A 13472-nucleotide genomic window follows, 5' to 3' on the forward strand; every position below is an offset into this window, starting at 1 on the left:
AGAAACGTTTGAAGATGATAGAAAAGAACGTGCGCTCTCCCCCATCGTGGGAACATTTCAAGAAAGAAGAAGAGGAAGAAGAAGAAGAAGAGAACGATGAGGGTTGAAAACAAAAAGAAGAAGAAGAAGGAAGAGGATAAAAGAAAAGAAGAAAAACAAAAAAAAAAATAAAACAGAAAAAAGAAGCTTTGGGAAGGATGCTGTGCAACTACCATGCTGCAATGTCGAACTATGTTGTACCCTTTGAAAGAAACTCTGGGGCTGGTGTTCCCAATGGGAATCACCCCCTACCACCACCCCTCAAGTAATCGAGAAGCAACACACCTTCTACGCGATACTCTACTCTACTCTTTCCCTTCCCCAAACCCCCATTTTATACCACCCACCCCCCTCCATTCCTAGCCCCCAGTTTCTCTTTCTCTTTCTGTTCTTCTCATTTATTCCTTCTTTTCTCTTTTATTTCATACGACACACAACACACGCACACAACACAAACAAACGAAAAATGTCTGGAGAATAACACACATGTGAAATTCGTTCGATAAAATTACACACGCGACTGCAAAAAAAATGAGACAGAAGAATAATAAAGACGAGACGTTTCAAAAAAAAAAAAAAAAAAAATAATAAAATACAAAAAGAGAGAGAGAAGGAATATATTTGTTTCTCTCATTTCCGGTCTACTCAATTTTTCTCTTTCTATCCAACAAGCATCATGGTATTTATCCCACTATCTCATTCTCATTTTATTTCTCTCTCTCTCTCTCTCTTTCTATCTAAACCCTTCCATTGGTTTCTCTTTTTCTCTCTTGCACACGCACACTCGTTGTTCTGAGTTGGTTTGTTTTCTTTCTCTGTCTCGTGGGAGTAGAGTAAAACTGTTGGGAAATAAAATTCAGATTCCCGGTGGGGTCCTTGAAATTTACGACAATGACCCTGGCCTGTCTGCATCCTCCTCCCCTCTTGAGTACTCACCCTATTCTATCTTTTTCCTTCCTAAATACAAATTTGTGCTTCGAGACACCCGGTACACATTTAACGATACGATACTCTTTAAACTAATGCCACTTAATGAGTTTCGGGGGAATCCCCTTACTTATATATATATATATATAAATGTAGATTTCATTTGAACCTAATCGGTAATATCGTATAAACCTAAATTTTGTATCATTTTTATTATATTATTTTCGATTAGATTAAAATTTTAGGTACTACTAATTACATAATAGATGTACTGATTTGTTTCCGCCATTTTTTTCTATAAGCCATCTGTAGGAAAATAACGGAAGTAAAATTGTACACCTAATATTGGGATTTTTGGCAGAAGTGTGGCGTAACAATTCGACCTATCTACTCTAATTTGGAATTTAGCCACCAGATAGCGTATTCAAGTGCTAGAGATCCCCCACGTAGACGTAGCAATTCGACCTATCTAATCTAATTTTGAATTTTGCCACCAGATAGCGTATTCAAGTGCTAGAAATCCCAACATAAAAATGAGATTTTTCGTTTATGCTTAACCTCTAATCTGAAAAAGTATTTAATTAATTGTTTTGAAACTTTGACACAACGTTGCATTCGCATTCAGATTTTGATTAAATTAATTTATTTAGAAAATAATTAATTAATTTAAAAGAGAAAGAAAAAGATACAGGATAAGTTCAGTGTCATCTGTTGGTCATAGATTTCGGTGAGTGTACGAAACATTGGAACATAACCTAACTTTTATCTAATACAACTTCATATTTTTGGCTCATGTGAGCCACATTAACACATGACGTTGCACAGACTACTATATATATACATATATATGTGTATGTGTGTGTGTATATGCATTGTAATTCAACGTTTAGTTGAAAGTATTTGAAAAAGTCTCTCCTGGTACGATAAATAACATAACCTCTACCATGCTAGTTGTTTCTTTCTAAAAAGAAAGAAGACAGAGAAAGAGAGAGAGAGAGAGAGAGAGAGAGAGAGAAATAATAAAAAAAAGAAAGAGAGGAAAAGAAGGAAGGAAGGAAAATATAATAGGGAGAGAAAAAAAAAAGAAAAGAAGGGATGAAGATTCACGGACGTGGATTAATTAATGAAATATCCAAGAGAGCACAAATTTTTCTTCTTTTTTTTTTTTCTTTTTTTTTTTTTCTTTTCTTTTCAAAAGGAAAAAAAGAAAATCCATAACGGTTAGAGAAACTCGCGCTCTCTCAGCTCGGATATTGTGGAAAGAACAAAGGTCGAAACGGGCCACCACCACCACCACCACCACCATCACCAACCAGCAGCAGGAAGGGACACACGAGCAGCATCCATGAGAAAGAAAAAGAAATAAAGAGAGAGAGAGAGAGAGAGAGAGAGAGAGAGAGAGATTGCACGGATCAAGATGGTAATGCGTAGAAACTACGGGGTGTGCTTGCAAACAAGTAAAAAGAAGAAAAAAAAAAAGTAGGAGTAAAAAAAGACCTAGAAAGAGAAAAGGAGAGAGAAAGAGAGAGAGAGAAAGAGAGAGAGAGAGAGAGAGAGATAGAAAGAGAAAGGAAAGTACAAAGGTTTCGTTTTCATCAGAAGAGAAAAACGTACCTGGCATAGAAGCTTTTGCGTCTTTTATTCCATACTCCTCCGCATGTTCTTTTTTCCTACCCATTGAAAACACTCTTTCTAACCTACTACTATGAAAAAAAAAAAAAAAAAGATGAAGATGAACATGAAGAAGAAGATGAAGATGAACATGAAGAAGAAGATGAAGAAGATGAATAAAGAAGAAGATGCAGAAGAAAATGAAGATGAAGGTGAAAATGATGAAGATGAAGATGAAGATGAAGAAGAAGAACAAAATGAAAATAAGAAGAATAAATATGAAAAAGTAGAATGAAGATGAAGAAAAAGAATAAAAGAGGGATTATAAATATAACAAACGTACGATGTGGAGAAATTTGAACGTGTCTTTCTTCTTTCCAGAAGAAAAGCAAGACAGAAAGAAAAAAAAAACAAAGATAAATGAGAAAGAAAAAGAGAGAGAAAGATAAGAAACAGGAAATACGGTCAGTCTCCTTTTGCTAGTATTTCAACTGTTTCTCATTTGATACCCGAGACTCTAAGGAGGGGTGAGTGGGTCAGTTTCGTTTAAAATACAACAAAACTAAACACACACACACACAACAAACAAGATGAAAAATGATCCGAAATTCTAGAATGTGTGTATATAATAAATAATAATAAAACTAATCATTTGTTAGAAAATAAAATCATTCCATTTCTTCTTATCAACACCTAATCACTGTAATTTGATTACAGTGAATTTGATTACAGAAAAATTAACCCCACCCATATATAATTAATTAATAATAATATATATAATTAATTAATAATATATATGTGTATATAATTCAATTTATGATCAACACCAAATTACTGTAATTTGATTAAAGTGAATTTAATTACAAAAAAATTAACACACACATATATAAAAAAAAAGGTGTACATTTATAAAAAGGTGATAAAAAAAAAAAAGTACAAGTTTATTTTGAAACGATCGATAATCGAAATCTTTTCGATATGATTTAACATTTAACGTGAAATCACGAACGTATCGTTTACATAACCTACATAACCAAACACGAAACGGTATATACAATATATATATGTATATACATACACACACACACTTTAAAGGAAAGATAAAGAACCTTTAGATGACTATACATTCACATAATACGATATCAAGATATCGAATTCTTTGTTAAGAAATTAATCATGCTGAAAATATGTCAGGAATGTTCCTTATTGGATGATTGTCTGACTAACGTAGTGGAACAGACATATTGAAATTTCTTTTACGAATTGAAGTTAGCCTTTTGGTAGATGATTTTATTCTTGAAATACTAACTCATGAAATGTGATCTCTTTTATATATATTCTATGACCATAAAGGGAAAGGAAATAAAAGGGAGAAAATATATTACTAGTGTTATAAAGTCTACCTGTATTCTCTAATGTACTACCTGCCTTCCTGTCTACCTGTTACTGTTTGCTATTACTGACTTTTCATGTTAGTGCTGATAAAAACCTTGTTATTATTCGTTAGAACTGTTTTACTATTTTCAAATGAATTTAAAAGGTGGTGTCCGTCCCCCCTCCCCTCCCCTCCCTTCCCCTCCCCCACTTAGACACAATTCCCATCATTTATCTCAATTTAAACAACCCTTGATTGTTAGTTTTAAATAAATCTGTAAAATAAAATTAAGCCTGTATACAACTCTCTCTCTCTCTCTCTCTTGTTAACAAACAAACAAAAAAAGAATCTACTATGAAAGGGTTGATGATATGGACGGAAAAAAAAGAAAAAAAAACAAAGTTAGCAGAGAAAAGTTTGATATTTCGTATTCGTGTGATTATGATAACAATATTAGTCGTGTAAATTGACGCGATACAGGGGGATGGGGGTTGGAAAGGTAGGAGGTGTTCACACGTTGCTAACAATTACAGTAATTAGTCTTCTAATTACAGCTATTCGACCCTTATTAAGCCTTGCCTCCTATTCAACGTATCGAATTGAATCAAATCGAGTATAAACGTGTCCCATTTTTTTTTATTATTATTATTTTGTTCATTGAAAGAAACAATATCAAAATAAAAATAAAAAGAAAGTAAAGAAAGATTGAAATTAATTAAAAGTAAAGCAAACATTGTTAATGTCTTAACCTAAAAAAAAAAATATATTTTTTGTTTTAGGAATTGATCCTGAGCACGGAAAGCGACAAGAAGTTGAGCCCACACACCAGTCGAATAGTCGTGAACAATTGTTCATCAGTAATAGTAACGAACTCAAGTTTGATATCGATGATCGGTCTAAGATCGGTGGATCTGGTGAACGTTGCGAATCTCAGTTTGGTTCGACATAGCTTCAAACTTTCGTCGCACAGTTCGCGCACAAGGATATCCGTTAGGAACTGCAGCATCGACGTGCTGCCCAGTTTCGTGTTTGGTGGTGACGTTGAAGCTATAAGCTTCGAAAACGTGAGGATAGGTCAGTTGAGCGCATTCGCTTTTGCGAATCTCTTTCACACGGATACCCTGAGGCTTGAGAATTGTCAGATCGATAATACGGAAGCTCAATCGTTCAAGAAGTTCGACGTGGGATATTTGCACGTGATAGGTGGTAGTTTTGGTGAACAAGTACCTAGTCGTACGATGAACGACATCGAGGTACACCACAAGTTCATGTTGGACGGTATCAAAATGGGTATTGTAAGAAGCGAAGCGTTTATAGTTCGTAGTCCACGTACCGTTGCGATTCAAAATTGTTTAATAGACAGTTTAGAAAGCGAAGCATTTGATGTAACGGCTCAAGGACCTGTAATAATAAAAAATAATACCTTTGGTAGTCTAGCCGTAGGCGCGTTTCTAGGTATAAGATCGGATCCGGAAACTAGGCCACCACCGGCATCATCATCATCCGCTAATCTTCATGATCTTATATTTAAGAACAACAGTATGTCTAATTTCGAGGAAGGATCATTGATGTTTGATCGTTCGAGTTTTCGTCCGGAATTAGACGATCTATTGGTAAAACAATCCTGCGATTGTCAGATGTTACCATTGTGGAGGAACAACGTATTAAATTACACTAATGTATATTCGAAATTTTACATGAGACAAAATGCCGTGGTACCACCAATTTTGTCAACCCAAGATTCTATAGAAACACCGGAAACATTTCTATTTTGTTATGACGTTACCTCAACGACGAGTTTTACCGATTACGAAATGAGACATTGTTCGTTAGGTGGATCAATGTTGATATTGATTATCATCATAGTAGGAATTCTTGCGACGCTTATAATACTTGCGTGCCTGATCGTCTGGTGTTACAAAAGACGACGTAACAACGATAGAAAACGATGGATGAGCGTACCAACCAACGCACCTGACGTTGTATCCAAGAAAAATGGTGTCATAGGAAGAGAAATAGCAACGACCGGTGGTACACCAGTTGACAGCAGGATAACTATGGTCGTACCAGATGGTAGACTTTACAGGGAAACCGAGTTTCACGTAATCGTTGAAAAAGCTGAACCTTTGACCACGGAATTGTAACGAGAAGCCACCTACGACTCGACGGATTATATGAACGATCGAATTCATCATTTTGAGGATCATCATCAAAGTGAAATTGAACCGTCGGGTTCGTCGGCTATCAATACTACTACTAATTCTAATTCCTGTCGTTTTCGAGTGTACAAGCTTTGATGATACGATAAATAAATTATGAAGAAAACACACTTGCAATTGCAACGATGATACAAATTAAAAGACCATATATATATATATATATATATTAAGCGTGGTGTTTGTGCGCGAATTATTCCTTTGCGTCTAAAATGATGTTAGGAAAAGAAAAACAAAACAAAACAAAAAAGTATGGAACGTTTTTTGATAAACGCGATTGTGTACACCTCTTTGCGGGTTCCTCAAAACAATTCCTTTTGTTTTCACGTCAACCATGCGTGTATTATATGCGATAAAAAAGATATCTTCTAATATAATATGTATAAGTCGATGATATAATGAGAGATGCGTTTATGCGATATAAACAAAACAAAAATGATAACAAATTATAAACAACACACGTATAAAGAAGTCCTGCGTGACTACTACAATTACATCCTAAAACGACGAACAACAAAAAGAAACCACCCCCCCTTCTTCATTCACTCATGAATTCATTTAAATCGAGTAATCCTATCTTATTGATACAAGACAATTACCACTTTAATGGCCGCTCATACAACAAGCGTGTGATGCTAGCGCCAAAAGTTGTTGGTAAGTAAAACACTCTCTGTTTGATAAATTTATGAATGTAAACAAGTGTGAATATTGAGAGTGGCTTCGTATTTCATCGCTACGTCTTTGATTTTAGAGGTAATTTAGTTTTAATTTTAGATTTAATATTACCAGTCACTGACAATGTTGGACTGCATCGATGTGCGGCCATTAAAGTGTTAAAATCACGAAACAACGAGTACCGATTATCCATCCGAACGTGTCCTTGTTTCATTTTGACCAATTGTTTGATACCTTCAACCCAAAGTTTTGAATTCAACATTTTGAATTTTATCGGTGACCGGATATATTGGGTTGTCCGGAAAGTTTGTGCCGATTTTCAATAGATGGCGTAAAGTTTTTTTTTTGCTGAAAAACCTGAAAAGTTGTTTTTCAGGTTTTTAAGTTAGTCCAAAAATTGTTGAAGTTACCTATAAAGATGGTGAGTGTGTTGCATGTCAATCTTCCGTCAAAATAGGCACGAAATTTACGGACAACCCAATATTTGGATTTTTTGCAATCCAAGTTCTTTTGTATTATTTATTAATATTTTCGGCGTTATTAATTAATGACACTTTATTGTCCCACTTATTGTTATACTTTGATTTTTTCTTTCTTTTTCCTTTCTTATTTAACTTACTTACTTACTTTACTTACTTTGAGACGGTCACGTTCCTCTCAGCAGTTAAGAGATTTCCGATCGAGGTCACGAGGACGGTTAATCGGTCGTCGTTGCTAGTTAAGTTTATATCGTTAGGTAGCTTTCAAGAGAAGATGGCTGATTATCTACGAAGACGAAGAAGAAGAAGAAGAAGAAGAAGAACCACGTTCAAGTAGTACGAGAAAACACAAAGATGAGTTTCTTCATTTAGAATTCTATTCGTTCCTTTCAAAGGCACGAATTCATCCTAGCGGAAAAAGGAAGACAGATAGAAGAAGTAGACGAACCTTTAAGAATCTTCTTCGCAAACTTAATCTCGTAATTTTTCATTTGATTTTTAATTCTAAAGCAACCCAACAACCAAGTCAGATAAAGAGAGAGATATTAAATATACAATTCAAAAACCCGTCACTCCTCACACATATACAAATACACCAACCAACACATGTATTCATTCAAATAAGAAACACAGATTTAAACGTTAGATAAGAGAACTCGCAGAAAATAAAAGAAAAAATCACCTAAACTATTTCCTCTTCAATAATGACACACAAACTTTCAAATTAAATCTCTCATATTTTTTCTTTTTCTTTTTTTCATTAAATAATTAAGACATAATGTGAAATAAATTTCAATATTCAACCCCCAATCCCTTGCAAAGAAGACTCATCAAATTAAAAAGAAGTATAGTTCTTTTTTTCTTACAAAAATCTATTCAAAATAGGACAACAAACTACATTTACTAACGAAGAAGAGAAGAAGAAGAAGAAGAAGAAGAAGGACCTAAAAGTGCAATAGTAAAAAAAAAAAGAGGTTAGGTTTTATAATTTTGTTGTTGTTGATGTTGTAATGCTTGTAAAAGCCATCTTGGATATTTGAACGAAAGTCGCATGCATTATTAATGCGCATTACTCGTCCCTTTTGTAAACGATATTCTTCCAAAGGTAGTTTTCTCCTTAGCCAGCCCGAAGCGATAATAAAATGGGAGAAAGAGAGCAAAAGAGAGAGAGAGAGAGAGAGAGTCAATGCAACAAGAAGAAAAATTGGGCCTCGAAGCTTCCGAGATTATTGCGCGCGCAATGACCTTCATCGAGAGTTCGTTGTTACCTTGAGCTTTGAGAAAAATATCTCTCAAGGTTTGATATATTATCATTATTATTATTATTACAATTAAGCATCAAGAAGGATTGCGAGCAAGTGTTAAACGATGCAACTTTGATAATACAATAAGGTAACCTGAGAAATATTCATAAAACGTGACTCGTTAGTACATATTTCATTATACGGAGTATACGCGTCTAGCGATTATCGCTTATTGGCGAAAAATTATGTTTTCTAATGATCCTTTTAGTTGATAATTATCGTGAAACTGTGATATATAACACAAACAGCTCTGGACTAATGTAATTATTTGTTTTACACATTGAACGACGTATTGATTCCGACGATTAAGAATAAAGATCACGCTAAATACCTTTAAACGATCATCAAAACCTATTGTATTTATTTTTAATAACCCTCCCAACACATTAAACCCACCCCCTCCCCTCACTATCTACACGTAACACACTATTATAAGATACCGGGCTGGTAACGATAAGAATAAACACGTTGGATCGATGATAACAGGCGTTAATTACAACAATCGAGAAGGAGTTTTTTTTTTTAACGAGTCTCAGGGACACAATTAATACAACGACTTGGATTTATTATAGCTGACAACAACAATTGTTGAGCTAACTTTTTCAACAAGTAAAATGTTTGTTCAACGATACCCGGAAAACGCGTTTTTTATTAAGGCTGCTACGAAAAGTGTTTTTATTTTAGTTAGATGAGAGTGTTCGTATACACCGTGATACGTAAAATCAACGCTATAGGTAAGAATTATTTTAAATAATTTTTAACAAAATGGATCATGGTGTTTTTTGATACCCTAGTTGTGTGTCTACCTACGAAAACAAATGTTTTAGGGTTTTTGTTGCCAGTTGTGACAACGACGAGAATCCCCTTCATGCATTTTATCTTTGTAGTTGTTAATCTTGAATAGTTTTTAACGATTACGTTAGATCTAATAAAATAATTTGAATGAAACTTACCTGAAGGGAAGAACACCGTCGAGTGCTTGGGAGACAGTTGGCGGTGATGACAAAGCAAATCCACGTCCGAGTAAGGCCGAGTGTACGGAGAATATCCGCTTAGCAGTTTCTTGCATAGTCTCGTAATCGTTCTGTACTTCTTCAGCTGTAATCATAATACATAATATGTAAAATAAAAATACAAAAAGAAATCTTTTATTCAGAAAAAAATAAAAAAATAAACTGAAAATATTTGAAATGTTTCGTAGACCCACCAGACACCGGTGGTAATATTAGATTTTTCTTCATTAAACTTGCGCTACATGCTCCACCAAGAAACGACAGTTCAATTTCTAAATTCTTCAAACCATTTCCAGATGTAATCCAATCATAACCGATGACCAAACACTTGAAACCATAAGTATTCGATCTATCGTTCTTCATATAATCTGATGCGGTTTCCAAAGAAAATATTACTTCGTTTCCTAGAAAATATTATTTAGTTTTTATAATTATTGCATATTAATAAACACTTTAATGGCCGCTCATACAACATGTGTGTATAACTTTATATATCTTATTCTTCTTATCTTAATATATATAAATTACGTGTGACGTTGTTTGTCCGCAATGAACTCCTAAACTACTGAACCGATTTTAATCAAATTTTGCACACTGTGTGCAGTTTCATCCAACTTGAAAGATAGGATAGTTTATAATGGCAATATTATTTTATTGACGTGTGTATCGAACTGATTGTGAGCCACAGCAACGCGTTGCGGGACACCCCTAGTATATATATTAAATTTACTGTTTTTGTTTTATGTTAATTTTTTCGTAAATAAAGTTTTTTAGAAATTAATTCTTGAAAAATATTACCGGGTTCCTGACGACATTTAACCGCGTATACGCGTGCGGCCATTAAAGTGTTAATAAAGACGACATTTTTGATTAGTTTTTTTTAATATATGTTAATACCTGGTAATACGACAGCATTTTGTGGCCACTGACTCTGTATATTACTCATTTTATGTAATACAGGCCAATATAATAGAGTATCTTCTGACACTGTATTTCCATGTGTACTAAAAAATACAAAAAAAAATTGTTAAAATATTTCAATTTAAATGTAAATGAAATCTTTGGTTTTTTGTTTTTGTTTTTTTAGTTTTTTTTTTTTTCTATTTACCCAGCAGAAGCATTTGTAATAACATTTGGAATGTAAAGTTGTAAATAATCTTCTGGCTGTGACGTGCCACATTCTGAAGTAAATTCGATCGATAACCATTTAACAGATTCGGGAAAAGTAACTTTATAGTGTGACACTGCAGAAGGTTTATAAGGATGATCACTTTCGAGCCATGTGTAATGGTGACTGGTAGTGACAGAGGGTGTCGAATGAGATTGTGTTTCACTATCTTGCGATAACTGGGATGTTCCCATATTAGATAATAAATTTAAAGCTGCAACGTGTGGAAGCATTTCTTGTATCAATGTCAATATTTGTACGCCACTCTGAAATGTATAATTGTTAATTGAACATTTTGTAAAATCACAAAATACAAAATGATAATAAAATATTTACCCTTGGATCTGATGTAGCTAAAGGACTAATGTGAGCCATCACTAATGGTAAAAGGGTTGTTACAAAAGTTGCGTTACCAAGTACTTCACTGGCAGTGACTTCTTCAGCTCTTTCTCTTGCCAACGCAAATATTTCATTAGAACGTTGAATAATTGTAGCTGTCATGGCAAGAGTGCACTTTCTTGCCTGTACTTCAGCTATTGCTTGACTGGTATGTTGACCATCAGAATCTTGAGGATTGGAAAAGTAATAAATGTGTGGTATTTGACCTCTTGTTTGTGTTGTTCCTATAAAACATTATAACAAGATTAGTTATCACATGAGAGAAAAGATATTTTATTTATAATACTTTAAAATACTTCGTACCATTAAAACTGAAAGAACAGGCAGTAAAAGTAAACGTTGTACCATCTGGTCCTTTGACTGCACTCAAACCACCATCACCGTTGCTAGTACGACCACCACGATTTCTCAATTTAATAGCATACTTAACGTTCTCTTTTATTGCAACCGGTTTATTAAATTTTATTTCTATAATATCATTGACGCAACCTTCCGGTCCAAAGGATCCTCTTGTAAATTCTAAACTAGTCCAACGTTGAGTATGAGACGGATCATTTCCAGTATTATTTTGTTGCTAGATAAATTAATGTACTATTATGAAATATTATCAAAATAAATAAAAAAAAAGAAATGTTTCAAAATTATACATACATCTTCTAACAATTCCAATTCGTATTCGTAAACTCCGACACCTCCAAAGATACCAATGCCTGCTATAAAAATGCCTGGTCTATCAACGGAGAAACAAATGGCATCGGGAGAACCATTTCCAGTATTCCATGATCTCGTTTGACTCGTTCTCGTAAATCTTGAAGGTGTGGTGTACATAAGTTTACCATAAGCACCTTGCAAATCATCTTCGTTTCCATTTGACTGTGCTGCCAATTCAGCGATAACACGAGCAAGTAAATAACAACAGTGCAAAATTAATTCTGGCAATGAATAACTTTTTTCTCTACAAAGATTTTTCTTCACCGGTACCAATACCAAATCTAATAATCTTTCGAGAACTTCACGAAACGACCAATTCAATGTTTCTCTTCCAGAACTTTCAATTTGTGATTTGTAACTAATTTGTTCTACGAGAATTGGATATTGATGGGTGTCTGTTGAATTCATCATAAGTAAACCAGCATTATCCGATGGACTTAATTGTCTTTTTATACCATCACTGTTATCCATCGTATTACTTAAAATTGGAAAGGTGCATCTAAGACGAATCGTAGGACTACAAAGAGAAGCAACAACTGCTGATAGGAGACGATCTTTCGTAGTAACACCTTGTTCCTGTATAAATAATTCATAATTAACAATTTTTGAAAAAAACATTTGTGTTTATTATATTTATCAACTTACTTTATCTATTTCTGACAATAATTCGCATAAAGAAGTCCATTTTAAATATGCAGTTGGATAAAATGCATGATAGCAGGATACAAATGTTTTATGACACTCTTCGAGTATGCTATTGCTCATTTTATTATTCAAACTTTCCGAATCTAAAATATAAACAACAATTATATTATACATTATATTTATATTTATGTTATAAATGAATGCTTACTTTTATTGGAACGTGTTTTTCCTTTACACTTGCTACTTAAAGGTACAGAATCGGATAAAATTTGACGCAACAAAGCTCGTACTTCGCCAATACATTCAGCAAGACGTACAGATTCTGCTGGAGTTCTTCTTCCAGCTGTATAAATTGTACAATTGTTTAATATTATAAATTATCCTTTTTTTTTTTTTAGTCCTTATTTTAATTCACTTGTATACAAACCTTGATTGGGATAAATTTCATTGGTATATATTCTAAGTAATCGTAAACTAGCTTTACTAATATAAACTAAACGTTCCATTTCAAGGAATGTGTGAGAAGATGAAGCAATATGGACTGATGAATCTGATAATCCTGCTTTTAATGTGTTCCAACTCCATTGTAAGAGAGATATCAAAGATTGAAAACAATCCTGTAATTAATACAATTATAAACTTGCACATAATTGCATATAAATGTTTGTTTTCTCAATGCATAAATACATACTTTCGTAACTGTTCTACTAAATTCTCTTTTAAGTATATAAACTGGCCCAATTTGATCTCTTTGTCTATTAGACGTTTGATTTTCTGGTGTTACAACACGATACAATAATTGTGGAATTTGTCCGGCATTAACGTCAGTTCCATTATTAGATCTTTTAGATGATTTAAAATAGAATCTAACCCTGCATTTGTTTAAAATAAAAATTCAATTAATTGTTTT

General features: G+C 33.7%; 2 protein-coding genes across 8 annotated transcripts in view; one reads left to right on the forward strand and one right to left on the reverse strand.

The window, feature by feature from the left end:
* LOC107069312 (uncharacterized) overlaps nucleotides 1–8976 on the forward strand; it is a 111980-nt gene extending 103004 nt beyond the window's left edge. For both annotated transcript variants that reach the window (XM_089174333.1, XM_089174332.1), the window contains one exon: nucleotides 4732–8976. In XM_089174333.1, coding sequence (XP_089030459.1) covers nucleotides 4732–6096 — 1365 coding nt within the window. In that variant the 3' untranslated portion in view covers nucleotides 6097–8976. The remainder of the gene's footprint in view (nucleotides 1–4731) is intronic.
* Nucleotides 1–13472, reverse strand: part of hiw (MYC binding protein highwire) — a 220257-nt gene that overhangs the window by 201150 nt on the left and 5635 nt on the right. For all 6 annotated transcript variants that reach the window (XM_015326518.2, XM_015326517.2, XM_015326523.2 and 3 more), the window contains exons 20-30: nucleotides 13254–13434; nucleotides 12990–13179; nucleotides 12771–12905; nucleotides 12563–12705; nucleotides 11858–12493; nucleotides 11510–11780; nucleotides 11144–11430; nucleotides 10748–11073; nucleotides 10537–10643; nucleotides 9834–10043; nucleotides 9580–9724 (exon numbers count right to left, since the gene is read on the reverse strand). In XM_015326518.2, coding sequence (XP_015182004.2) covers nucleotides 9580–9724; nucleotides 9834–10043; nucleotides 10537–10643; nucleotides 10748–11073; nucleotides 11144–11430; nucleotides 11510–11780; nucleotides 11858–12493; nucleotides 12563–12705; nucleotides 12771–12905; nucleotides 12990–13179; nucleotides 13254–13434 — 2631 coding nt within the window. The remainder of the gene's footprint in view (nucleotides 1–9579; nucleotides 9725–9833; nucleotides 10044–10536; nucleotides 10644–10747; nucleotides 11074–11143; nucleotides 11431–11509; nucleotides 11781–11857; nucleotides 12494–12562; nucleotides 12706–12770; nucleotides 12906–12989; nucleotides 13180–13253; nucleotides 13435–13472) is intronic.

This window comes from Polistes dominula, unplaced genomic scaffold (genome assembly GCF_049000335.1).
Source record: "Polistes dominula isolate Pdom_NZ unplaced genomic scaffold, Pdom_raw_medaka contig_83, whole genome shotgun sequence".
NCBI lineage: Eukaryota > Metazoa > Arthropoda > Insecta > Hymenoptera > Vespidae > Polistes > Polistes dominula.